Source organism: Schistocerca piceifrons, chromosome 6 (assembly GCF_021461385.2).
Source record: "Schistocerca piceifrons isolate TAMUIC-IGC-003096 chromosome 6, iqSchPice1.1, whole genome shotgun sequence".
NCBI lineage: Eukaryota > Metazoa > Arthropoda > Insecta > Orthoptera > Acrididae > Schistocerca > Schistocerca piceifrons.
The window spans coordinates 31,589,551-31,614,427 of NC_060143.1; the positions used below are offsets into that span (position 1 = coordinate 31,589,551).

Here is a 24,877-nt window from a genome sequence, read left to right on the forward strand (position 1 = left end):
CGGTCGATTCCATCAACACGCAAATATTGCAGAGTTAATCGTAATCTCTGGAGAGAAATGGACATTTTTATCGAGGCACACTATTGAGAACATTTAGAGAACCGGCATTTGAAGCTGACTGCCGAACGCTTTTACTGCCGCCAACTCTAATTTCTCGTAAGGACCACAAAGATAAGATAAAGTTTTCCCTGGTTCTGTTTGTGAACGGAACGGAAAAGGAAATGACTAGTTGTGGTACAGTATGATCTCGACTACGTACCGTACGGCGGCTTGAAGAGTAGAACAGGTACGATATTGCAATCCCCTCCCACGTAAGTAGGGGGTAACAATGTAACCGGCGAATCTGATCTTCACTCTAGTTTGAGAAATCTTTTTAATGTTTTATGGGCCTACTGTTGCATGATTAGTAGGCGGGGTTCTCATGTTAGGTAAAGGCGAGCTTTGTAGCGTCTGCGACTAAATGAGAGCTGTTCTTTTGAGGGGGACCAAAGTTGCATCGCTTCGGCCACAATGACGTGGAAACGACGCGTGTTTGCAACGGTCTCCGGCTTTGGTGTCCCACAGGTGCCAGTGGAGATCGACGTGCAACACGCCGAGGACTTCCCCGAGGGTCCTGGGTCAGAAATATAAACGACTGTCTATCTATATCTCATTGCCCGAGGGACCCCCACCGGACTACTGTAGTCTGTTCCGCTAGTCGCAGTGGAACCTGCGATGAGCCGCGCGGGATTAGCCGAGCGGTCACAGGGCGCTCCAGTCACGGACTGTGCGGCTGGTCCCGGCGGAGTTTCGAGTCCTCCCTCGGGCATGGGTGTGTGTGTGTGTGTGTGTGTTTGTCCTTAGGATAATTTAGGTTAAGTAGTGTGTAAGCTCAGGGACTGATGACCTTAGCAGTTAAGTCCCAAAAGATTCCACGCACATCTGAACATTTTGTTTGGACCTGCGACGGTGACGAGTGCGGCTGTTGCAGGCTCGGCGGGCCTGCGGATGGCGGAGGCGCACATCCCGGCGCACGCGGTCCGCCACGAGTCGGCGCGGCTGCAGTGCCGCTTCGACCTGGAGGGCGAGTCGCTGTACTCCGTCAAGTGGTACAAGGACGGCCGCGAGTTCTACCGCTACGTGCCCCGCGACTCGCCGCCGGCGCTCCTCTTCCCCGTGCCCGGCATCTCCGTCGACGTGAGTACCTGCCACCAGCGTACTCACTGCACCACCATGTGCTCCATCATATTACACTAATGGCCTTTAAATTGCTGCATCGAGAAGAAATGCTGGTGATAAACGGGTATTCATTCGACAAATACACTCCTGGAAATTGAAATAAGAACACCGTGAATTCATTGTCCCACGAAGGGCAACCTTTATTGACACATTCCTGGGGTCAGATACATCACATGATCACACTGACAGAACCACAGGCACATAGACACAGGCAACAGAGCATGCACAATGTCGGCACTAGTACAGTGTATATCCACCTTTCGCAGCAATGCAGGCTGCTATTCTCCCATGGAGACGATCGTAGAGATGCTGGATGTAGTCCTGCGGAACGGCTTGCCATGCCATTTCCACCTGGCGCCTCAGTTGGACCAGCGTTCGTGCTGGACGTGCAGACCGCGTGAGACGACGCTTCATCCAGTCCCAAACATGCTCAATGGGGGACAGATCCGGAGATCTTGCTGGCCAGGGTAGTTGACTTACACCTTCTAGAGCACGTTGGGTGGCACGGGATACATGCGGACGTGCATTGTCCTGTTGGAACAGCAAGTTCCCTTGCCGGTCTAGGAATGGTAGAACGATGGGTTCGATGACGGTTTGGATGTACCGTGCACTATTCAGTGTTCCCTCGACGATCACCAGTGGTGTACGGCCAGTGTAGGAGATCGCTCCCCACACCATGATGCCGGGTGTTGGCCCTGTGTGCCTCGGTCGTATGCAGTCCTGATTGTGGCGCTCACCTGCACGGCGCCAAACACGCATACGACCATCATTGGCACCAAGGCAGAAGCGACTCTCATCGCTGAAGACGACACGTCTCCATTCGCCCCTCCATTCACGCCTGTCGCGACACCACTGGAGGCGGGCTGCACGATGTTGGGGCGTGAGCGGAAGACGGCCTAAGGGTGTGCGGGACCGTAGCCCAGCTTCATGGAGACGGTTGCGAATGGTCCTCGCCGATACCCCAGGAGCAACAGTGTCCCTAATTTGCTGGGAAGTGGCGGTGCGGTCCCCTACGGCACTGCGTAAGATCCTACGGTCTTGGCGTGCATCCGTGCGTCGCTGCGGTCCGGTCCCAGGTCGACGGGCACGTGCACCTTCCGCCGACCACTGGCGACAACATCGATGTACTGTGGATACCTCACGCCCCACGTGTTGAGCAACTCGGCGGTACGTCCACCCGGCCTCCCGCATGCCCACTATACGCCCTCGCTCAAAGTCCGTCAACTGCACATACGGTTCACGTCCACGCTGTCGCGGCATGCTACCAGTGTTAAAGACTGCGATGGAGCTCCATATGCCACGGCAAACTGGCTGACACTGACGGCGGCGGTGCACAAATGCTGCGCAGCTAGCGCCATTCGACGGCCAACACCGCGGTTCCTGGTGTGTCCGCTGCGCCGTGCGTGTGATCATTGCTTGTACAGCCCTCTCGCAGTGTCCGGAGCAAGTATGGTGGGTCTGACACACCGGTGTCAATGTGTTCTTTTTTCCATTTCCAGGAGTGTATGTTACACTAGAACTGACGTGTGATTACATTTTCACGCAAATTGCGTGCACAGATCCTGAGAAATCAGTACCCGGAACAACCACCTCTGGCCGTAATAACGGCCTTGATACGCCTGGGCATTGAGTCAAACAGAGCTTGGATGGCGTGTACAGGTACAGCTGCCCATGCAGCTTCAACACGATACCACAGTTCATCAAGAGTAGTGACTGGCGTATTGTAACGAACCAGTTGCTCGGCCGCCACTGACCAGACGTTTACAATTGGTGAGAGATCTGGAGAGTGTGCTGGCCAGGGCAGCAGTCGAACATTTTCTGTATCCAGAAAGGCCCGTACAGGACCTGCAACATGCGGTCGTGCCTTATCCTGCTGAAATGTAGGGTTTCACAGGGATCGAATGAAGGGTAGAGCCACGGGTCGTAACACACCTGAAATGTAAAGTCCACTGTTCAAAGTGCCGTCAATGCGAACAAGAGGTGAACGAGACGTGTAACCAATGGCACCCCATGCCATCACGGCGGGTGATACGCCAGTATGGCGATGACGAATACACGCTTTCAATGTGCGTTCACCGCGATGTCGCCAAACACAGATGCGACCATCGTGATGCTGTAAACAGAACCTGGATTCATCCGAAAAAATGACGTTTTGCCATTCGTGCACCCAGGTTCGTCGTTGAGCACACCATCGCAGGTGCTACTGTCTGTGATGCAGCGTCAAGAGTAACCGCAGCCTCGGTCTCCTAGCTCATGGTCCATGCTGCTGGAAACATCGTCGAACTGTTCGTGCAGATGATTGTTGTGGTGTCACGGCCAGACACCACACTTGCTACGTGGTAGCTTTTAAATCGGCCGCGGTCCGGTAGTATACGACGGACCCGCGTGTCGCCACTGTCAGTAATTGCAGACCGAGCGCCACCACACGGCAGGTCTAGAGAGACGTCCTGGCACTCGCCCCAGTTGTACGGACGACTTAGCTAGCGATGCAACACTGACGAAGCCTCGTTTATTTGCAGAGAAGATAGAATAGCCATCAGCTAAGTCAATGGCTACGACCTAGCAAGGCGCCATAGCAATTGATAGTTATCGTATGAAGCATGTCTCATCAAGAACGATGTATACAAATGATGGATTAAAGTTAAGTATTCCAGAAGCTACGTACTTTTCTTTATAGCATTCATTCCGTATCCTGTTTCAGACCTCACGCCAGCCTGCTTGAGTAAGCGCATGCCTTTCGGTTACCCGTCACTGTGGATTGGCTGTCTTGCCAGTCCACAACAATTGTTGTCTTGCAAACGTTCCCATCTGTTGACTCAGGGATCGAGACGTGGTTGCAGGATCCGTTACAGCCATGCGGATAAGATGCCTGTCATCTCGACTGCTAGTGATACGAGGCCGTTGGAATCCAGCACGGCGTTCCGTATTACCCTCCTGAACCCACCGATTCCATATTCTGCTAACAGTCATTCGATCTCGACCAACGCCAGCAGCAATGTCGAGATACGATAAACCGCAATCGCGATAGGCTAGAATCCAACCTTTATCAAAGTCGGAAACTTGATGGTACGCATTTCTCCTCCTTACACGAGGCATCACAACGAAGTTTCACCAGGCAACGCCGGTCAACTGCTGTTTGCATATGAGAAATTGGTTGGAAACTTTCCTCATGTCAGCACGTTGTAGGTATCGCCACCGGCGCCAACCTTGTGTGAATGCTCTGAAAAGCTAATCATTTGCATATCACAGCATCGTCTTGCTGTCGGTTAAATTTCGCGTCTGTAGCACGTCATATTCGCGGTGTAGCAATTTTAATAGCCGGTAGCGTATATTTAACTTCCACACTAATGCAGGTGCGGATCCAGGGTTCGATTCTCGGGGATCATAGTTACTGCCCCCACTCCTAAAATATTCCGTAATCCCGTCTTCAACATATCTCATAATGACAATGGAATACACATACACACATCAAAAAAGGTTTTACATTGTAAAGACTCCTTGCAGAGGAAGATTTAAATCATGTACGCTGATATTGTAAGATTTGAACAGCGTTCAGCACCATCTGTTAGCAGTGTTTCGAACTATGTGGAAACTTCTCTGTAAAACTCTTATACTTTTCACAATAAATATACCTTTTCTTGCATTCATCTCTCGATCTCAGTTTTCGAGATATTTTATTCTGATATCAGGGATTCGCTCGTTGGACACCCTGTAGATGGTAAGTTCTAGAATCCCTTGTGATATTCGAGGCTCTTAGTTTTTATGCTACTGTATTCTCCGAAAGTGAGCTCTGAAATGTGGGAATTGATATACGTAAAAATAAAAATCTCCGTCAAACATTTCTGGTAGGGGCCATGACCCTCATTCCCCACCCGACACCTGCCTTGGATCCGCGCCTGCGCTAACGACCAGTCCATACCGAAAGATACAAAATAGTTACTTCTCCACTAACTGCAGCGCACTGGCCACACCAGGGAGAACTCGAGGAGATGTAATGTTCCGTAACTAAGGAATTTTGTTGAGGCACCAAGCTGGGAAGGCTATTACCATAGTTAATTGTATTATTCACGGCGTAATAATGCTTGCATTCGGCAGTTGCGGTTACAATACACAAATTGCATTAGGTGTGCGACCTGCAGAAATGTAAAAGGAGTACCTTACAATCATTTTATGTCCATAAAATGTTCCGTTTTGACGGATTCGGACAAGGATTCGAAATTCTCGTGGAAGGCTAAGTCCCAGTTGTGACATCTCTCACATTTCACGTTCAATTTTTAAGGAGATAATCATAAGTGAAAAAGGGCTAATTTGGCCCAAAGTATTCGAACAATTGTAAAACAGTTAATGACGTTACAAGTTCAAATATTGTCCTTCGCAATCCAGCTTCTTTTTAAAGGGGAGTTCCAAGAATTTTAAATTCTTAGTTGAAGCAGTGCTGAATGACAAACATAATAGTTACAGAATTGACATATAAGGTGCTGGACAAATATACAATGCTGAATAACTTGTGAATTTAACGAAATCAAACAGGTAAAAACTTACAATTGTATTTAAAGCGATATCAGGTTAGCAGAGGGTCACAAAACAGTTTCAGAACGACCGTCTTCAAAAAAAGTTCACTTCGAAGAAAATGAGTTAATTAGGAAAAGGACAGCTGAGTATCAAGTGTTTGAGTCAAGGACAGTAAGTGCTTAATATCACAGGATTGCACCGGCAGTAACAATCAAGTGGCTAGACAAAACTCAGTACGTGAGGAACTGAGGAAAATGCGACTAAAGGTTACGGAAGGAAAGGCAAACTAAACTTAGGGAACTGACGAAGCAGCATGAAAGAGTTAATTGTAAATGTCATGTGATTAGGGCCTCCCGTCGGGTAGACCGTTCGCCGGCTGCAAGTCTTTCGATTTGACGCCACTTCGGCGACTTGCGCGTCGATGGTGATAAAATGATGATTAGGACAACACAACACCCAGTCCCTGAGTAGAGAAAATCTCCGTCCCAGCCGGGAATCGAACCCGGAATGAAAGAGATATGTGATGGCGTTAGATGTCGCGCTCCCGACAAACGACAGACGTGGCAATACACATCCCCCAGGCCCCGCGACCAAACCGAGAAACCCTGCCATGCAGGAAACAGCGCAGGAAGGAAATGCCTAGGTTCACTGTCGTGTTCAGGCACTCGGCTAGTGGACATCGCGCGGTGACGGGCGGTAGCGCGGGCCAGTGTTTACGTCGCGAGCAGTGCTGAGGTGGAGAGCTGAGCAGCGTGTGCGAGCGCTGTTAACGTTTGTTTCTGTACCACTGTTGTAAGTACGATGTCGACAATTAACAGAGAGAACAGCGTTCAATGTGTTTTCGATCGCGCTGCCTTGCGACCGACGCCGTTTGAAATTCACGAGTGGATTTTTGAGGATTTGAAATTGCCTGAAGATATAGTCGACACGTTCCAGTTGGATTTTGTGTAGTACTCGTTATTTGTCCAATTTATTTCGAGTGACACTTATGAGAAATTCGTTGAGGAGCATGCTGGCGTGAGACCATTTCGTCATAATGATGGCAGTATTAGTAATGTCCAAATCGTGCCTTCGGGATACGGAGTGAGAACCGTCAGGGTATTTAATGCCCCACCCTAATGCCCTAATGATCTGATTGCACGTTCTCTATCACTGTACGGCGCTGTTTTGTCAGTTACCAATGAAAAATGGTCGAGTGCATATCGCTACCAAGTTAACAGCGGCGTGCGAAGTGTACGTGTAAACTTAAAAAAGGGTATACCTTCGTATGTTGTCATTGGCGGCTGTCGTGCACAGGTAGCTTACATTGGACAACCTCCTACCTGTTCGATCTGCCATTCAACAGAACATCTGCGGATGAACTGCACACGTCGACGTCCATTTCAGCTTCCCTGGGAACGTCGTGCAGACGGTAGTGAAAGACTTGTTCCGCTATTGAGTGAGGTAGTCGCGGGGACTGTACCACAACCCCGGCAGCCGGAACATGCTTACGAGGCAGAGATGCCAGTTCAGGTGGAATGCAGTGCCAAAACCATTCGCGGTAGGACGGGCGTCGACTCGGCCCCGTCATCCTCGCCGGGACAGCTACTGCTGGATACCAACGATGCGCCAGCCACTTCTGAAACTAAGCCGTGTGAGACGCAGGAGCGGGTGCAGATCAGTTTGCCTGAACCACCCCTATCGGCAGAGACTGCAGCAGAAACGAAGAAAGGCCGCCGAAGGAGAAGCAAAGGGAATAGCAGCAAAGAGGAAGAAAAAGAATGGTTCAAATGGCTCTGAGCACTATGGGACTTAACTTCTGAGGTCATTAGTCCCCTAGAACTCTTTTTTTTTAAATTCTTTATTGACATAACAATAATACAATAATAATTATACATATGTGGCCCACCTCCTAACATGATTAGTGGGCCATTTATTGTTACATAAGATTAAGTTTTTTGCAGCTTAGATTACAATTTTTTGTTAGTGAGCTACTATTTAAATTCCTAAGGTAGTGTTAGATTCCTTCAACAACAATGGGCAGTTTAGTTTTTACCTACTTCTAACCTAGAAATGACTACTAACTGCAGCGTCACAGGTGTGCCAGTAAATATATAAACCTACTTGGAGTGGCCAGGCTCCTCGAGCTAACCCCGGGGAGCATGCCCCTGGCACCGGGCCAGCCAAGGTTAGTAATCGCTGCAGTTTCCTATGTTAGTATTCTAAACTACGTCCTACTACTACTAGCTTAACCTACGTCATAGTTGGTGCTTGTCGTGATCGATGTGATAGAGCCCATCCCCCTAATCCTATGCGTGGCGGTTTCCAACTGATGGAAGTCGGCCGTTCCACGCACAGGCGGTATGGGACTGGGATCAGGTCGTAATCGGTTGGTTAAAGAGTTCTGTGTCTATTCTTCTTGATCCCTCAGGTATTCTGTTAAGACCTTTCGCGATACCTCTTCTGCCAGAGCATTCAGGGTATGGAAGGTGTCTTCTTGTCTTAGGAGATTGTATGTCTCATTGTTTGGTAGTCTGTCTCTGAGTGTTGTCGCCACGTCGTTGAAGAGAGGGCACTCGAAAACCACATGATCAGGAGTTCCCTCTGCCGCGCCACAGTCACACTCGGGGGTTGCCCTTTTCCCGAACCGACATAAATATGTCGGATAGGGTCCATGACCAGTGAGAAAGTGGATGAGTCCTCGTGAAGGTTCAAAATATTTCATGGTCCCGCGTTCTTTAACATCAGGTAAAAACTGGAATGTTCTTCTCCCCGTTTCATCTTCCTCCCAATTCTTCTGCCACAATTCCTCCCCTCTCTTTCTTATTTCCCTCTTATCCTCTACTCTCACACTCATGATACCTGTTATTTTTTCCCCATTCCCTTTTTTTGCCCAATACCATGCCTCTTGTTAACGTATTTTGATGTCTAACGGGCAGAGCCCCATTATGACTAACAGAGCTCCCCCTGGTGCTGTCCTGTAGGCCCCCACTGATCTTAAAATCATATTTCTTTGGACTCTTCTCACTATCATGGCGGGCACGACCCGCGTGAGCCTGTGCGCCCAGACTCCCGAGCCGTAACCCACTACTGAGGTCAAGATACTATTGTGATAGAGCTTGATGAGATGAGGGGGGAGATGAAACCGTTTGTGTCCAATGGAAATGAGATTATTTAGTAAGTGGAGGGCTCTCTGAGTTACGGCTTCTATGTGTTTTCCAAAGTTCCATCTCTCGTCAATTATAACTCCCAGGTATCGCGCCTCTCCCCCAGAACTTAGAACTAGTTAAACGTAACTATCCTAAGGACATCACACACATCCATGCCCGAAGCAGGATTCAAACCTGCGACCGTAGCGGTCTCGCGGTTCCAGACTGCAGCGCCTAGAACCGCACGGCCACTTCGGCCGGCTCAAAGAGGAAAAGTCGGATGATTTGAAACCCGTACACATGTCAGAATGTGGCAGCGAGACTGAACCTCAATCTTCTTGCACAGTGCGCTGCGAGAACACCGCGAGACAAGAACGCATTCGTGAACAAACCAAACACTCGAAGGCGCTACTGAGCGCTGAAAGGGATTAGAGCACCGTAACGGGTAAGAGGAAGAGCGAGCAGAGCAGCGAGCAGCTGCAGCAGCGCTCCCGCAGGAACTCGATGACGTCAGTCGCAGCCCCGCGTGGTGGCCAGGCGGACGCGACCACGTTGACAGACTCAGCCGGCGGTGGCGGGCAGGGCGGCGCGCGCACCGCGCAGCACCCCGACAGCAATGAGCCGTGGTGGCGGCAGGACGAGGAGATGCAGCAGTAGCTGCTCTCGTGCGTGACCATCGTGCTGCAACCTTTCCACTCCCTGACCCATTATTGACTTTGACGTTTCGCCTCATACTCCAGACGTTACCAACGAGCTCGGTTCAAAGCCGTCGAGAAGGACGATCCCAACACTCAGAGCTCATTGTCCTCTGAGTCATCATGTGCGACAGCCAAATCTACAACATTACCACACTTAACGTCAATAGGATTCAAAGTGCGGTGAAACTCCGTTCGCTAACTGATTTCTTGTATGGTACCAGCGTTGAGATTGCCCACCCACAGGAGGTAGTCACAGTCTTAGAAGTGCCCGGTTACGTTCTTATTGATAACATCAATATCCAGGATGCTGTAGGCACTGCCATACTTCTGCGCGACGTGCAGAGGCTGCCTAGTGGTCGTGGCATTTCTCTGCGAGTGAATGGTGCGCAGATTGTTAACGTGTCCGCCCCCTCAGGTAGCAAAAAATGGTTCAAATGGCTCTGACCACTATGGGACTTAACTTCTGAGGTCATCAGTCCCCTAGAACTTAGAACTACTTCAACCTAACTAACCTAAGGACATCACACACATCCATGACCGAGGCAGGATTCGAACCTGCGACCGTAGCGGTCGCGCGGTTCCACACTGTAGCGCCTAGAACCGCTCGGCCACCTCGGCCGGCCCTCTGGTAGCACTCATAAGAGAGATCGTTCAAATTTTTATAAAAACGAGGTTTCCATTCTTCTTAGCGCGAACAGATGTATCGAACTTGAACATTTAATTCATGGCATTCGTCTTCACGATACATGGGAAAAACTGCACGGTGAACAGGTAGCGTACACCTTCGTAACCAGTCATTCTGCCAGTCGGCTGGATAGGATCTATGTGTCCGATGCCCTCCAGCAACACACTGTGAACTGTGACACAGTTCCTGTCAACTTCTCCGACCATTGTGCAAATCAGTGTTACCTTAACCTACAACGCCAGCAAATTTACCGTGGGAAAGGCTACTGAAAATTGAATATCAGCCTTCTATAGGATGCCCACCTTGAAGAGGAGGTGAACATAACATGGCAACAGCTCCAGCGGCACCGACGTCGTTACGCTAGCATTATACAGTGGTGGATTCAGTGTGCAAAGCCTAAATTACGCCTCACCCTAATGAGCTACTCCCGACAAAAAATCTTTTGGCAGAAACAGACTACTGAATATTATTATCGCTGTTTGAGAGAACTGTACAGTCGCACTACCAATACTTCTCGCGATGTCGATGTAAAAATCAAACGATATAAAGCGAAAATCACGGCGATACAACGCCAACGAATGCAACGCATCATCGTGCGAGCCCACCCTAAAGACGTTGCCGCCGAAGAACGGGCCTCTCTCTATCACATCCTGAGAACGACGAAACGGTGTAAAGCCATGTTGATTGAAGCCGTCGTTGATGACGCTGAGAATGCCATCACGAAGTAACGTGACATCATCTCGCACGTCTACGACTATTATAGTCAACTTTACAAGAAGCAGTCCGTTGATGAACACTCGTTCGACGATTTTCTTAGGACCTTGAGCTGTCGCTAGTCACAACAGGATAATGAAAATCTGGAATCTGTTTTCACAGAGGACGAACTCCGACTGGGGCGATCCACAGTGCAAAGAAAGGGAAATCACCAGAACCCGACGCTCTCAGCGCTGAGTTTTACCAGCGTTACTGGAACCTCCTCGGTCCGACACTCCTCGAGATTGCGAAGGAACTCTGGCACCTGGAAGTAATACCAAAGGCATTTACGGAAGTTATCATCTTGCCCTTACCGAAAAAAGGTAACAGCAGGAAGGTCGAAAACGTGTGACCCATCACACTCCTGAATGCCGATTCAAAATCATCACCAGATCGGTTAAGCTACGGATGCAAACCTTTATGCACAAGGTTTTAGGCAGTTACCAGTACAGTGCAGTGCATGGCCGAAGTGCAATCTCAGCTGCCCGCGATTTGAGGGACATCATCTGTTCATATGCTGAAACTCAAGAACAAGGCGCTCTGATCGTTCTAGATTTTGAGAATGCTTAATACCGTGTACGTCATGACTTCCTCTTTAAAAGCATGAAGAAACTAGGATTTGGACCTTACCTCATAGAATTACTTCGCAAACTTACTACAAACGCGTCTTCACGGATTCTCATTAATGACCATTTTACAAAAGAAGTTTCCATCTGGCAGTCCATCCGCCAAGGATGTCCTCTGTCAATGATTTTGTACGCCATTGCAGTAGAGCCGCTATTCAACAACTTAGCACATAGCGGGATCGGGCATAGCGTCGCATCTGTCACTATCCCATGCATTGCGTATGCTGACGATATATGCGTAACTGTGTCATCATCCAAACAACTTCTGTCAGCATATACGCACAGAGAGAGAGAGAGAATTTGATTTTTGTTTCGCACAATGGACGACATTGTCCCAGACAACAGTTGCATTAATTCTAATTCTCCAATGCGACCAAGGTTTTCGGATGTTTTTCCATGGCCACCATCGAAAGCCGTAACTAAAAAGCCCTTCCCAAACGTCCCCAATTATAATTCTCTGTGGATCACTGATGATGGTCGAAGCAGAGAGGATATAAAATGTAAACTGGCAATGGCAAGGAAAGCATTTCTGAAGAAGCGAAATTTGTTAACATCGAGTATAGATTTAAGTGTCAGGAAGTCGTTTCTGAAAGTATTTGTATGGAGTGTAGCCATGTATGGAAGTGAAACATGGACGATAAGTAGCTTGGACAAGAAGAGAATAGAAGCTTTCGAAATGTGGTGCTACAGAAAAATGCTGAAGATTAGATGGGTAGATCACATAACTAATGAGGAGGTATTGAACAGAATTGTGGAGAAAAGGAGTTTGTGACACAAGTTGACTAGAAGAAGGGATCGGTTGGTAGGACATGTTCTGAGGCGTCAAGGGATCACCAATTTAGTATTGTAAGGGAGCGTGGTGGGTGAAAATCGTAGAGGGAGACCAAGAGATGAATACACTAAGCAGGTTAAGAAGGGTGTAGGCAGCAGTACGTACTGGAGGATGAAGCAGCTGCATCAAACCAGTCTCAGGACTGAAGACCAGAACAACAACAACAATGGATCACTATTTGCATTCGGGACATTTAACTGATCAGAACAACAGAACAACGCTATACAACAGTACGTTTATTCTCACGAGATGGAAATGAGAGATGTAAGCAAATCACTACGGTTTAAAACAGTAAAACAATAATAAGCCCATTACATTCAAGATCGTCTAATTGCTACAAATTTTGACATTACCAGAGCTACAGACAGTGGCAGACCCCATTTGGCAGTTAAGCTGCATAGCGGTGAGTTATTGCTAATGTAGCAAGAACGAGTAGGGTAGGTTCAAATTTTTTGAATGTCAAGGAATTTATAGTTTTACTACAAAAATGAATGTTTGAGCAGGAATAAAACCATTGTCTTTTAGGCATTCGTCTTACGAAACTCGAACGCTAACCACTTGACCACCATGAAATTTAATGTCACGCACCTACCCACAGATACATCAATTACATAATAGACTCGTAAACCTTGCGATTTTCACGGAATTGCCAGAGCAGTAAACCTTATTAAGCGCACGTTATGATGTTTCAATGGCCTACTGAAGGTGAACAGCGTTTGAAGTAAATCAGTCTCGCAACCTCGTGGCCGCCCCTTGTGAGTGAGATGAAGTAACTGATAACTGACAAGGAGAAGAATTCTTGGTGCACCACATCATAGCAAACTGGTTAAGGGGCTCCGGAACGCCCTATACTTGCAATGTTAAAATAACGCTCATAAATTACATCTTTCCTCACAAAGTATTTGAGGTAGGAAGTTGAACTTTTTACAGATTATTTATTGCAATATGGGCTACAGCTTAACAGAGGGATTTTACAAAATTTTAGTTCAGTTATTAAAGATGATTTTTTTTTCAATTGTAATGAAAATTCACAACATTTTTTGCAATTTTTTATTTATATATTCAAAAATATACAGTTTATTGGAGAAAGGCTGTGTTAAATTATGCAGAAGGTACTGTGTAACATTTACTGAAAGTTTGAAACAAATATGTTTGGAAGATCCTTAGAAAACATGTAATTAGTATGAGAAAATAAAAGTTTTGGAAATCGAGCGACAAAGATTGGATTAACTTTTTAGTGCATTCCAGGTCCATAGGATGGATTATCTTCATCCTCTGCAAACTCCTCCTCCAGCTTCCTCTTGTTCCTCCTCCTGTTTACTCTTGCTTGTATTTCTAGACTCTTTACAGCCCTGTCTGCAGCCCGAAGGCGTTCCTTGTCTAAAGCAAGCATCGCTCGTTGTTGTGTTCGTAGATTTTGCTACCATTTTCTTCAGTTGCAGTTACTGCAACACTGTTCCAAAAAGTGGTCATGTATGAACACTTATCACATTTCAGTTGTATTTCACTAGCAAGTCCTACGTGCTTTATTATGGAGAGTTCCAAACCAACTTCACTACAATGAATACATCTTACACAGTTTGAAAAAATTCCTTTGAGAACCGACATATCAAATATTTCATTCACATCCGATTCGCCCATAAAACATTCATAGTTTTCACTCATTGAACCAAGCTTCTTCTGTGAAGTATTTTCTTTCCCACTTTGACTGCTATGGGCAGGTGTACTTGAGAGGTTAGGTTCACTCACTTGGTATCGTCTTTATTGTTTACAGTAATAACACATACCTTTGGCTTTCCAACATTTCTCCTTTTCTTAAAAGCCTTCAGAGGATTTCTAATAACTTTACTTTTACTCATTATTATACTTCAACAAAACAGAGACTCAAGAAACAGAGTTAATTGCAAATATTTTCGAGATAACGACAGAGTAAATAAACATCAAGCAATCGACAATCACACCAGCGATATATATTGAACCATCACAGGTTAGCCACAACACATACTTTATCTCACATCATTAAAATGTACCTGATGAACACGGACGTTAATAACAACATCATTTGACAGCAGTTTAACAGCGCCACAGTGGGTCACGCCCATGTAGAACACATTTCAAAAAAAAATTAAAAATAGTTGTAGTCTTCGGAATTGAATAAATTATATATCTATTAAAAGGTAATAGTCTGCTGATTCAGAAAACGCAAAAAAGTAAAAATTGAACTTCTCATGATTTTGAGCCTTTCCGGAGCCCCTTAAGCCCCCCCCCCCCCTAAATTACAACAAGGAGATATCCTACACTATACAACATGACCCTCTTTACTAACAAAGTATTACACGAGAACGATCCAAGTAACACAAATGTGGCTTTATTTATAAGCCTCTGAACACTAGTGGAAATAAACCTCTCATGAATCGACACATACTGAGACGCAGAACTAATGTGAGTGGGACAACTGGAAGATGTTTGGAGCGGGACAGTCACTGGAGTGCCGCGCATATACACTGAAGAGCCAAAGAAGATGGTACACCTCCCTAATATTGTTTAGGACCCACGCGAGCACGCAGAAGTGCCGCAACACGACGTGGCATGGACTCGACTAATGTCTGGGGTAGTGCTTGAGGGAACTGTCACCACGAATCCTGCAGGGCTGTCCATAAATCCGTAAGAGTATGAAGGGGTGAAGATGTCTTCTGAAGAGCACGCGGCAAGGCATCCCAGATATGCTCAATAATGTTAATGTCTGGAGGTTTCGGTGACCAGCGGAAGTGTTTAAGCTGATAAGAGTGTTCCTGGAGCCACTCTGTAGCAATTGTGAACGTGTGGGGTGTTGCATTGTCCTGCTGGAATACCACAAGTCCGTCGGAATGCATAATGGGCATGAATGGCTGCAGGTGATCAGGCAGGACGCTTACGTACGTGTCACCTGTCAGACTCGTATGTAGACGTATCAGGAGTCCCATCCCACTGCAACTGCGTGCGCTCCACACCATTACAGAGCCTCCACCAGCTTGAGCAGTCCCCTATTGACATGTACGGACGATGAATTCATGAGATTGTTTCCATATCCGTACATGTCCATACACTCGATACTATTTCTAACGAGACTCGTCCGACCAGGCAATATGTTATCCGTCATCACTAATCCAATGTCGATGTTTGAGCCTTCGGCTCCGAAAGTTCATATCTATAATGTTTCGTTCAATAGTTTGCAAGCTGACATTTTCTGATGGCCCAGCATCGAAATCTGCAGCTTGCAGAAGGGTTGCACTTCTGTCGCGTTGAACGATTCTCTTCAGTCGTCGTTGGTGCCGATCTTGCAGCATCTTTCTCCGGCCGCAGCGATGTCGGAACTTTGATGTTTTACCGGACTTCTGATATTCACGTACACTTCTGATATGGTTGTACGGGAAAATCCCAATTTCATCACTACCTCGGAGTTGCTGTGTCCCATCACTCGTACACCGACCATAACACCACGTTCAAGCCCACTTAAATCTTGACAACCCGTCATTGTAGCAGCAGTAACCGATGTAACAACTGCGTCAGACACTTGTTGTCTTACAGGGTGTTTCAAAAATGACCGGTATATTTGAAACGGCAATAAAAACTAAACGAGCAGCGATAGAAATACACCGTTTGTTGCAATATGCTTGGGACAACAGTACATTTTCAGGCGGACAAACTTTCGAAATTACAGTAGTTACAACTTTCAACAACAGATTGCGCTGCAAGTGATGTGAAAGATATAGAAGACAACGCAGTCTGTGGGTGTGCCATTCTGTACGTCGTCTTTCTGCTGTAAGCGTGTGCTGTTCACAACGTGCAAGTGTGCTGTAGACAACATGGTTTATTCCTTAGAACAGAGGATTTTTCTGGTGTTGGAATTCCACCGCCTAGAACACAGTGTTGTTGCAACAAGACGAAGTTTTCAACGGAGGTTTAATGTAACCAAAGGACCGAAAAGCGATACAATAAAGGATCTGTTTGAAAAATTTCAACGGACTGGGAACGTGACGGATGAATGTACTGGAAAGGTAGGGCGACCGCGTACGGCAACCACAGAGGGCAACGCGCAGCTAGTGCAGCAGGTGATCCGACAGCGGCCTCGGGTTTCCGTTCGCCGTGTTGCAGCTGCGGTCCAAATGACGCCAACGTCCACGTATCGTCTCATGCGCCAGAGTTTACACCAATATCCATACAAAATTCAAACGCGGCAACCTCTCAGCGCCGCTACCATTGCTGCACGAGAGACATTCGCTAACGATATAGTGCACAGGATTGATGACGGCGATATGCATGTGGGCAGAATTTGGTTTACTGACGAAGCTTATTTTTACCTGGACAGCTTCGTCAATAAACAGAACTGGCGCATATGGGGAACCGAAAAGCCCCATGTTGCAGTCCCATCGTCCCTGCATCCTCAAAAAGTACTGGTCTGGGCCGCCATTTCTTCCAAAGAAATCATTGGCCCATTTTTCAGATCCGAAACGATTACTGCATCACGCTATCTGGACATTCTTCGTGAATCTGTGGCGGTACAAACTGCCTTAGACGACACTGCGAACACCTCGTGGTTTATGCAAGATGGTGCCCGGCCACATCGCACGGCTGACGTCTTTAATTTCCTGAATGAATATTTCGATGATCGTGTGATTGCTTTGGGCTATCCGAAACATACAGGAGGCGGCGTGGATTGGCCTCCCTATTCGCCAGACATGAACCCCTGTGACTTCTTTCTGTGGGGACACTTGAAAGACCAGGTGTACCGCCAGAATCCAGAAACAATTGAACAGGTGAAGCAGTACATCTCATCTGCATGTGAAGCCATTCCGCCAGACACGTTGTCAAAGGTTTCGGGTAATTTCACTCAGAGACTACGCCATATTATTGCTACGCATGGTGGATATGTGGAAAATATCGTACTATAGAGTTTCCCAGACCGCAGCGCCATCTGTTGTTGAAAATTGTAACTACTGTAATTTCGAAAGTTTGTCTGCCTGAAAATGTACTGTTGTCCCAAGCATATTGCAACAAACGGTGTATTTCTATCGCTGCTCGTTTACTTTTTATTGCCGTTTCAAATATACCGGTCATTTTTGAAACACCCTGTATATAGGCGTTGCCGGCCCCAGAGCCGTATTCTGCCTGCTTACATACCTCTGTATTTGAGTACTCATGGTTATACGAGTTTCTTCGCGCTTCAGTGTATATGCGATAGTTGCCGGCAGACGGCGAAGCGGTGACCGCTCCCCGGTCCCCGCGCACGCCTCCCACAAGCGGTGGCCAGTGGTCGCCCGCCCTGATATACTTGGCGGCCGCGGCGACATCACACTCGGCGTACCCACATTCACACGCACTACGAGTGTGATACATTAAGACAGTGAGCAGTTAATTTCTCATATTAAATGCGACAAGGCTTTGGCTGTAGATCGAAGTGTCACTTCCTGCGTCGGCATGATAACAGTCTAGTAGGAAGATGAAGTTTATCAAAAGCTGAGTTTCAGTCTACGCAATAGGAGATGTACGAATAATGAGCTTCACCTATATTACCAAAATTTAGTTCTGGCCATTTGCGGCTGCGCTAAAGAAGATACGAGCATTAGGTAAAATAGCCGTCCAGTGAGTTTCAAACTGACAGATATGAAAGTCAAAATATAACGTGATGAGAGAGGTACCACGAAGCCAACAAGACCCTGGTGGCTGGAGAACTCTCTCATTGTGATAGTGTTGACTGAGGCTTTCTTCACAACGTATAGTGTGCAAGTATGCAAGTGAAGTGAATTTATTTGAATAATATGATGCCATGCCAAGGAATAAGTGGACTGTCGACAACTTGTCAGACATTTTGTTTCAATATTGCCAATCCACAACTATGGCAGCAACAGCAAGAACAAGTTTTGTCAACTGTAGCTTAAGCCAATCTCAGGCGCATCGGCCATGTCCCAGTGTTCCAATGTGGGCCGTCAGGTATCAAATGCGGTGAGCAGAAGACACCTATTTCACTGTAGCGAAGATGAACAAATGGTCATAACTCATAAGGTACAAACTTTAGAGCCCATATTTACCGGACTTTTACCGGCCACTGTGGCCGAGCAGTTCTAGGCTCTTCAGTCCGGAATCGCGCTGCTGCTACGGTCGCAGGCTCGAATCCTGCCTCGGGCATGGATGTGTGTGATGTCCTTAGGTTAGATAGATTTAAGTAGTTGTAAGTCTAGGGGACTGATGACCTCAGATGTTAAGTCCCATACGGCTTGGAGCCATTTGAATTTTTGAACCGGACTTCTTATTTCTTGTTTTGGTCCACACTGCCACCTTGAAACACGCGGAAAACAAAGTGATTTGTTTCACAGTATCGAAGATGAAGAAGAGCTCATAGCTCTCGAGGAGGAGGAGGAGGGTGACATAAGTGGTAAACGTCACGTCGACATCGAGATCATTAGAGACGGAGCACAATCCTGGGTCAGGAAAGGATGGAAAAGGAAAGTGACCGTGCCCTTTCAGATGATCCAACCCGTAATTTACCTTAAGCGATACAGGAGAATCACGGAAAACCTAAATCAGGATGGCCGGTCGGGAGTAGGAACCGTCGTCATCCCAAATGGGAGCCCAGCGCGCTATTCACTGCGCTACCTCACTCCGTTCGTAGCTCTTAAGGTATGCAGTATAGAGCCCAAGCCTTTTTGGCTTCGAATGATCTTTCCTGTCATGACCATGAGTATAGATTGGTCCTCCTGGGACACATTTCAGATTTACTCGACTAGCTTCCTCTTGGAACCATTGAAAAGGTATGTGCAAGAGAAAAAACTGGCCATACTAGACGACTGGGTATGTTTTCACTCAAAAACCAACGTTTTCTGAACGTCAGCGTAACTGCGTGAGAAGTGGAGCCAGTTAATCAGACTTATTACACACCTGACAGACTCCTTCGCAGTTTGCCATTGAAATCGGAGACTTTGGACTTGCTGCTAAGTGGTAAAGAAACTACATGCACTTCATTATCCGGACCCGAGCATATTTTATAAAATGTCACCCGAGTCTTCTGCTGATTTCGGGTTTTCTGCAGATTAGCTACATTAACGCAGCCACCCTACCGTCATGTGGCTGCATCCCAGCCCGTCGAATCTGCGACTGGGCTAGGCAAACCTTATCCTGTCTGTTCCAGTATCGATGTATTTCCCGCCGCTGTGATGCGTTTGACTCGACCTCTCCGACCTCCAGCCGCGGATACAGGTCGCTTAATGGAGAAACAACGTCTGCACGCGCTTGGACGAGGCCCGCCTGTTTTCCGTGACAGTGCACGAATTATTGATCGGCTGTGGCCGCTTTTACTCGCAGTCCGTCTCTCCTTTACCTCTCTCTGTCTGTAACACTTTCTAGGTGAAAAGGCGATTTTTGTGTCTGCACATCGCGGTGAGCATTATTATTATTATTATTATTATTATTATTATTATTATTATTATTTTGCATGTTGCTTCTTAACATGTAAGAAGATACATCGCTCAATTTCAGGTCTGTTTTTCACTTTATTCGCAGGTACTTAGAGGTATGTAGATGACAAGCTCATTCTACTTGATAGAACAGATGATGAAGAACTACAAATTTTTAATAAATTCAGTATCCTACATAAAAAATATCCAATTCACCCTTGAGCATGAAGAGAATTACATCATAGATTTTCTTGACATGAAAATATCAAAACGGGAAACCTTCTCGCACGGACACCATCATAACAAATTCCTCCACACATCCAAGTACCCCGAAAAAGCTACACATAAAACTGAAAATTTGTGGTGCGGTCATCGGTCGCTAAACTTACACACAACTTAATCTAACTTTAACTTACGCTAAGGATGTCACAAAAACCCATACTCGAGGGAAGACTCGAACCTCTGACGAGAGGAGGCTACGTACAGATCAACGCTATACACAGCCCACAAATTTCCAGTTAGACGTACAGAACTCCAACAAGAAACAGAAACCATCAATTGTACGGCAATAAACAATAAACAATGAATATGATCCTTTACCCATTAATACAATGTCACAGATACAAAAAAAAATAACTGAACAAACAACATCAAACTACACTCACAACTGACAGCATCCCAGCAGTTAGCCAGGTAAACATGTCATATCTTGGTACAATGTCAGATAAATTAGCAGGGTTATTCAAAAACGTAGAGATAAAAATAAGCCTCAGCAACAGAAACAACCTAAACAGGAAGCTTATATGTAATATAAGACAAGATACAGATATTAATGCGTATGGCATTTACAGAATTTATTGCGACCAAGACAACATATATATATATATATATATATATATATATATATATATATATATATACCCATAATATACATTCCCAAACAGGCAAAAATTTCCGAATTTGATTTAAATGACATGCAGATTGTTACATACTGGATAAATGTGACAGATCAGCGATAGCAACATACATTTAAGACACAGACTATCCTTTCAGAATCGAAGCCAATTCTGAAATTTTGCACGAAATCGGAAAAAGCAAAAGGATTGATATCATGGAAGAAATGGAAGTTTTCATTCATAATGCAAAATGTGGAGGTAATGTTTTTAATGAGATAATAGAATTCAATTACTGAAAATTCTTCAGTACTGTTATGCCATTTATAGTATAAGAGAAACAAGATGTGCCAATATGAACACTACCCGACTGTCAGTATTACGAATATCAATCTACAATTCGATAGTCGACACACATTCACACGCTGAAAGGTCGCCATATTACATTAAGTGTGCAATGTTTGCAAGTACAAAAAAACTGTCCAGTGAATTGCGTCAAAAGACAGTACGAAATAAATAATGGAATAGTGTACTGTTTCACGTCAACTCCTCCAATGTACCAATGAGTGAAACGAAGTTTTGGGACGCCAAAACCATAAGTTAACAACTGTCAGATGAAAAAAAGGTACCGCACGATTTTCACACTATAACAACTGAAGGAAAACTATCTGCATCCAACACATAAACAACGAAACGAAGTCTCACACCAGCAGAAAATATCACTGGACATCAATTTCTGGTCAATCACTCCCTCCTTCCTTCTAATATCGAAATAGCCACACTAGCAGCGAACAGTAAACAATAAGTTCTACGTTAATTCAGTTAAGACATTTTATTATTAAATAACAATTGCCTGCACTATAAACATCTTACGATGAGGAGAACATGCTCGACGTGCGTTGAAATATGTTAAATTGAACAAAAATAAATAAAAGCAACGTAGCAAAAAATGCAAATAAGTAATTATTCCACATAATCACGTATGGCTACAAGTAACTTACATTCCCATCGTCAGTTCTGTATGGCGCACAAGAACAGCTTCACACCATATGAAGCATGCTTCAAGTCCACAGTTACAATATTCTGACTCACTGTGCATCCCTGTTTCACACAGGAAATGTAGGTCTTTAGTGCACAACGCTGTGCTGTATCATAACTTATCTGATGGCAACATAAAACACTATTCGACTGACATTCACAGCTAAAAAACTTCATGTTGAACAAAAACACCGATGCAGCTGCAAGGTTAGCTTATTTAAAAAACACGACCGGTTTCGTGTCGTTAGTTACATCATCAGGTAAACTACGGAATAGAAAAAAAGCGTGAAATAATAACAATAAGTGACAATCTTGGATAAAAACAATGTCACATTTCCAAAAGTGGTTGAGTAACCTAAAATATGACAATGACCAAAATTTACAGCTACACCTAGATACTGGAGTACAACTGATATTAAACTTTTCCCCCGATTCCAAGAATTTCACTCAGTTCTAAAAATCATGGCGCAGCCACGAGAGACTAATGTGGAGGGGAGGCCAATAGACGAAACCTAAAAGGAATATAAATAAACCATTAAAATACGGTGTGTGTGGGGGGGAGGGGGGGGGGACGAAAGCAGGAACACCGTAGAGAACCATACCATGTACCAGCAGTGGATCAGACGAGTCGAGTAAAGGAAAGCGCTGCGGCCTCCCGCAAACCTACGCGGAGACTTATCGCAACTGGATAAGAATGTCAGTGCTTGAGAAAAATCGACTTAGCGAATTCTATGAAACTTATATTGAAATAGTATGATCGTTCTTCAAATTTTAAGTATCTAATTTTTTCAGTAAATTGCATTATAATCTACCCAACAGTAATATGGACACGAAGTTTTCTACTCATCGACTGTGACGTACTTATTAATTAATTCTTTGTGTTGCGTCGCTTTTCTCAATTTTCTGAAAACTTTGTTTTTTGTTATGATCTCTCATATAACACTTGTACCACATTCTTACATCAAATGTTCATTGGAATGCCCATAGCTCTTACACGTTTACTAAACATTTCTTTCTTGTGTTGGTTCATACTGTCAGTTACCGAAACATGGAAAGCAAAGAACTAGCAGTAGAAGAGACTTGTTTCGCAGTATGCTAAGATCTGGATTTGCTCATAGTTCTTAAGGTATGCGTTTTGGAGCCCATTTTTACTTGAATTTTTTATTTCAAATGGTCATTCCTGTCTCATCCTTTAATAATGACCATCACTTCTGAACACACTATGTACAGGGTGTCCCATTTGTCTTCACCTCCCTAAATAACTGTTTCTCCAGATGCAAATTACAAAATGTTTCAAGCAAATGTTCTTTAGCCGTCAGGGGAACACCAATCAGCATGATTGCCTTCGTTGTAGCTCTGTTTTTTACAGATAGGAACGGCGTTTGACTTTTTTAAATGGCACCCTTTATTTTTATATTCGGTAATTCATTTGCTCTCCTAAAGACCTATTCAAAAATGTATCACAGTGTACCATTCACTGAAACCCGACGTTATTAATTACATAACACAACATTGACTTTGAGCCCAGGATCACAAACTCATCTACTTGCTGGAGTTATCAGAAAACAAATGAAAACCAAGTAAAAACATAACACAAAATTGACTTTGACTCTCCTGTACGATTGCCCAGGAGTAGAACATTCAAAGATGCTCAAAGTGGTGACCCTGGACACCGATACACTGGTGCACTCGTGGAATGAAAGAATTGTTCACTGCTTCCAGTGCTGCCTGCTGAAGAGTATTACAAGCAAGCACGATACGTTCTTGCATGTCCTCTGGAGTTCTTGGAATATCGCGATAGACGTCTTTAATGCATCCCCAAAGAAAAAAGTCCAGAGGATTTAAATCAGGAGACCTAGCAGGCCAAGTAACTGTTCCTCCTCGACCAAACCATCTGGCAGGATACCTTCGGTCCAGAACCCGATGTGCACCCAAGGCACTATGTGCTGGACATCCATCGCGTTGATACCACATAAGCATTGTGGTTCTTAGCGGCACTTCATCCAGAAGAGGAGGAAGAATTCGTCTGAGGAATTTGGCATACGCTGTGCCGTTTAAACTACCATTGATGAAATAAGGGCCAATAATTGTAGTACCTAGCATCCCACACCAGACGCTGATGTTCCATCTGCCTAAGCCATCGTGGGTTGTCTCTGGACCAATAATGCATGTTCCTTGTATTTACCTGTCCTTCGTTTGAGAAGGAACGTTCATCGGTAAATAGAACATTGGAGAAGAAGTTCGGGTTGGCGATGATTTTCTGCTGCGCCCACTGACAGAACTGTAAACGATTCTGGAAATGATTCCCATGCAGTTCTTGATATAGGTGTACATGGTAAGGCTGGAACCGGTGACGTGTAAGAATACGTAGTACACTGGTTTTAGGAATGCCAATCTCGTGTTCAAGCTGTCGTGTGCTCCAATGTGGATTCATAGCAACGGAAGCGAGAACAGTAATTTCGGCAGCTTCGTCTGTAAGAGTGCTACGACGATTGCGTAGTCGTGGGTTGGAATTCCCCGTTTCCAGAAGCGTCGCAACAAGAGACAACATCCGTCGGGAAGGTGAGTTCTTGTTAGGATGTCGCTCTCTGTACAGTTCCGCTGCCTGCGTAGAATTTTGCCTACCTTCATCAACAACAACAATAAAAGAAACGTTACGTCGATGCAGTTTGTAGGAAGGACAGCCTTTACTGTATACCTACTCTACACAACAGTATTTAAAAGGACTAAACTACTGTACTAAATGTACCCGTTCGTAAGAAAACAGTATTGCAATCACTGTTTTGCTAACTTACATTCCCCATAGATGAGTAGCATTTCTACCTTCTCTTCATTGTTATACATTCTGCGCACAAGTCATCAACTGACGATGGTTGACGGAATGACGGATGTGCATTCTACTTATGTTTACATTTCTCGTCTGTCAACATCAGCACGTCGATGTGTTCCATTACCCTCAGAACCGGCACTAAGTGCTGGGAGCGTCAACGTAACACAACAATCAGTCCCCTAGAACTTAGAACTACTTAAACCTAACTAACCTAAGGACATCACACACATCCAT

General features: G+C 45.4%; 1 protein-coding gene across 1 annotated transcript in view; it reads left to right on the forward strand.

Moving 5' to 3' along the window:
* The first annotated feature begins 510 nt into the window (after positions 1-510).
* The window catches only part of LOC124802834, a 237,616-nt gene continuing 213,249 nt past the window's right edge, over positions 511-24,877 (forward strand). The window contains exons 1-2 of the mRNA XM_047263845.1: positions 511-610; positions 971-1,176. Coding sequence (XP_047119801.1) covers positions 511-610; positions 971-1,176 — 306 coding nt within the window. The remainder of the gene's footprint in view (positions 611-970; positions 1,177-24,877) is intronic.